Source organism: Trypanosoma conorhini (assembly GCF_003719485.1).
Source record: "Trypanosoma conorhini strain 025E chromosome Unknown Tco_14.4_contig_01531, whole genome shotgun sequence".
NCBI lineage: Eukaryota > Euglenozoa > Kinetoplastea > Trypanosomatida > Trypanosomatidae > Trypanosoma > Trypanosoma conorhini.
In genome coordinates, this window is record NW_021705622.1 from 1 (window position 1) to 2,099 (window position 2,099).

General features: G+C 60.9%; 1 protein-coding gene across 1 annotated transcript, besides 1 other annotated feature; it reads left to right on the forward strand.

The window, feature by feature from the left end:
- On the forward strand, positions 1-346 carry Tco025E_10205 (uncharacterized protein; the record flags this gene model as incomplete). Its single annotated transcript, XM_029376990.1, has 1 exon — positions 1-346. A coding segment is annotated over one exon (346 nt), but the record flags the coding sequence as incomplete, so codon positions are not given.
- A 935-nt stretch (positions 347-1,281) lies between these two features.
- Positions 1,282-1,332: a sequence feature (G-rich).
- Positions 1,333-2,099: the final 767 nt, after the last annotated feature.

Genomic DNA, 2,099 nt, shown 5'->3' on the forward strand with positions numbered 1-2,099 from the left:
GCAGACAAGGACGTCAAAAAGCCGACACGGACAGCAAAAAGAGGACACGGCCGGCAAAAAGGACGACAAGGACGGCAAAAAAGACGACGCGGCCGGCAAGAAAGACAAAGACGGCAAAAAAGACGACAAGGACAGCAAAAAAGACAAGGACGTCAAAAAAGAGGACAATGACAGCAAAAAAGAGGACAAGGACGGCAAAAAAGACAAGGACGTCAAAAAGGACAAAGACGGCAAAAAAGACGACAAGGACGGCAAAAAAGACGGCCACGGTGGCAGTGCTGCTGTTCTCTCCAGTCTGCTTGTCCTCGCCACGGTCACGGCGGCGGCGGCGGTAATGCCGCTTTGAGCAGCAGCCGCAGCGACCGGGTGCAAGCACCGCGCAGCAGGGCAATAATTCGGCTCCGCTCGCCACGGAGCAGGCGTCCGCAGTATTTAAGGTTGTTTTACTGCAAGATACCCCCACCGCTGGCTTCCTAGCAGCGGGCGATTGGCATACGCGTCTCCAGATCTGCGGCGCCGTGCAAGGCGAGAAGGAAAAGCGCGCCTTGTGTGTGGCATTCGTTGGACGCGAGCAAAAAGAAAATAATATAGAAAAGCGTTGGGGTATGTTGTCTCTTCCCCTCTTTATTTTATTTTTATTCTGAACCGCATTTGGAAACCGGTGAGTTGCGGTTATACACGCCCCTTCTGGAATTTGTAGAAAAAACGAAAACGGAGAATTACGTGGATTTCTTTATTTTTTAAAATTACGGTGTTTTTTTTGTTTTATTCAATTTCTGTCTGTGTGTGTGTGTTTTCGTTCACGTCTCAAACGGCGTGCGGTGGAAACGGCAAGGCGGGCCGCCCGTTGGCTCGCACGCTTTTGGCGGTGCCCTGGGCCCCGCCCGCCCCCTTGTCCTTTACGCTGGCTGTGCGCAGCGGGTCTGCACCCACGTTAACTTTGTGCGGCGCAGGCGTCCCAGCGGAGGATGAATTTATTTTTGTAGGAACTTGTAGAAGTAACCCGTCGCGCGATGGGGGTGGGCTAAAAGTAAAAGATGATCTTTTTTTTGTAGGGATGTCCCGCTTTTTTTTCTTGTTTGACGGGGTTTTGTTTCCAGAGATCCCGCGTTGGTCGGCAGCGAGTGCAGTTTTTTTCTGTTTTCTGTCACGCCCCTCCCCTGCCCCCCGCTAGTCTTCACGCGGGGGAGTCCGGCGGCGGCAGTGCCCCAGACACTGCCGGTTTGCGTGGCCCAGCGAGTCCGGCGATCGGTGGACGTCTTGTTAACGCACTTCCGTGACGGGTGCGTGGGTGGTGGGTGAAGCTGCTCGTGCGCGGGTGGCGTGGGGTGCACGCGGGGCCGGGCTGTGAGCTTCTGTTGTTTTTCTTTTACTCTGCAGGCGGAAGGAAGGAGGCCGCGCCCGGGCAACACACCCGCCGTTCTTTTTCCGCAGCGGCCTTTGGCCGGGGAGCGGGGGTGCCGGCGAGGAGCATGAGCGCGGCCGCAGGCCCACAGCCGCTGAGATGAGCCGCCTTCGCGCGCTTGCCACGTTTTGCTGCCTTGCGCGGGCGGGGCGCGAGGTGGGGGCGTCGGCGGGCACTCCGCGTGGGGCCCGAGCCCCCCGTCGCACGGTGAGGGGCCGCAGGCGCCCAAAGGCCCGGCACCGATGAAAAGATTTTTGCACGACACACGCCGCTGCGTGCCGCGCGCGACCCAACGCGGCGCCGGGCCTTTGGGCGCCCTCTCTCGGGGCGGCGGGCATCCGGTCGCGCGCTCGGAAGGGCCCGAGACGGAGCCGTCCAATTCAGTGCCGCCTCCTCCGCCGGCGGTGAAGTGGGGAGGAGGGACTTCCACGGGGGGGATGGCGGCGCAACGACCCGCCAGCAGTGAGGTGGAAGCTCCGTTTGCGACGCACACAACAGCGCGCGCTGGTTGAGGTGTTCGTGCTGTCATTTTTGGGACCCTCGGCGGTGCTGCTGGCCGACCCGGTGCGGCGCCGGGGTCTCGCGGCGTTGGCCGGTCGTGCCTTGCCGGGGCAAAGCGCTGCGCCAGTAGGTCTGGGGGCGCGTGTTGCCGTGCGGTCGGCCGCGCCATGTGGCTGCCGAGCGGCGGCGGGGA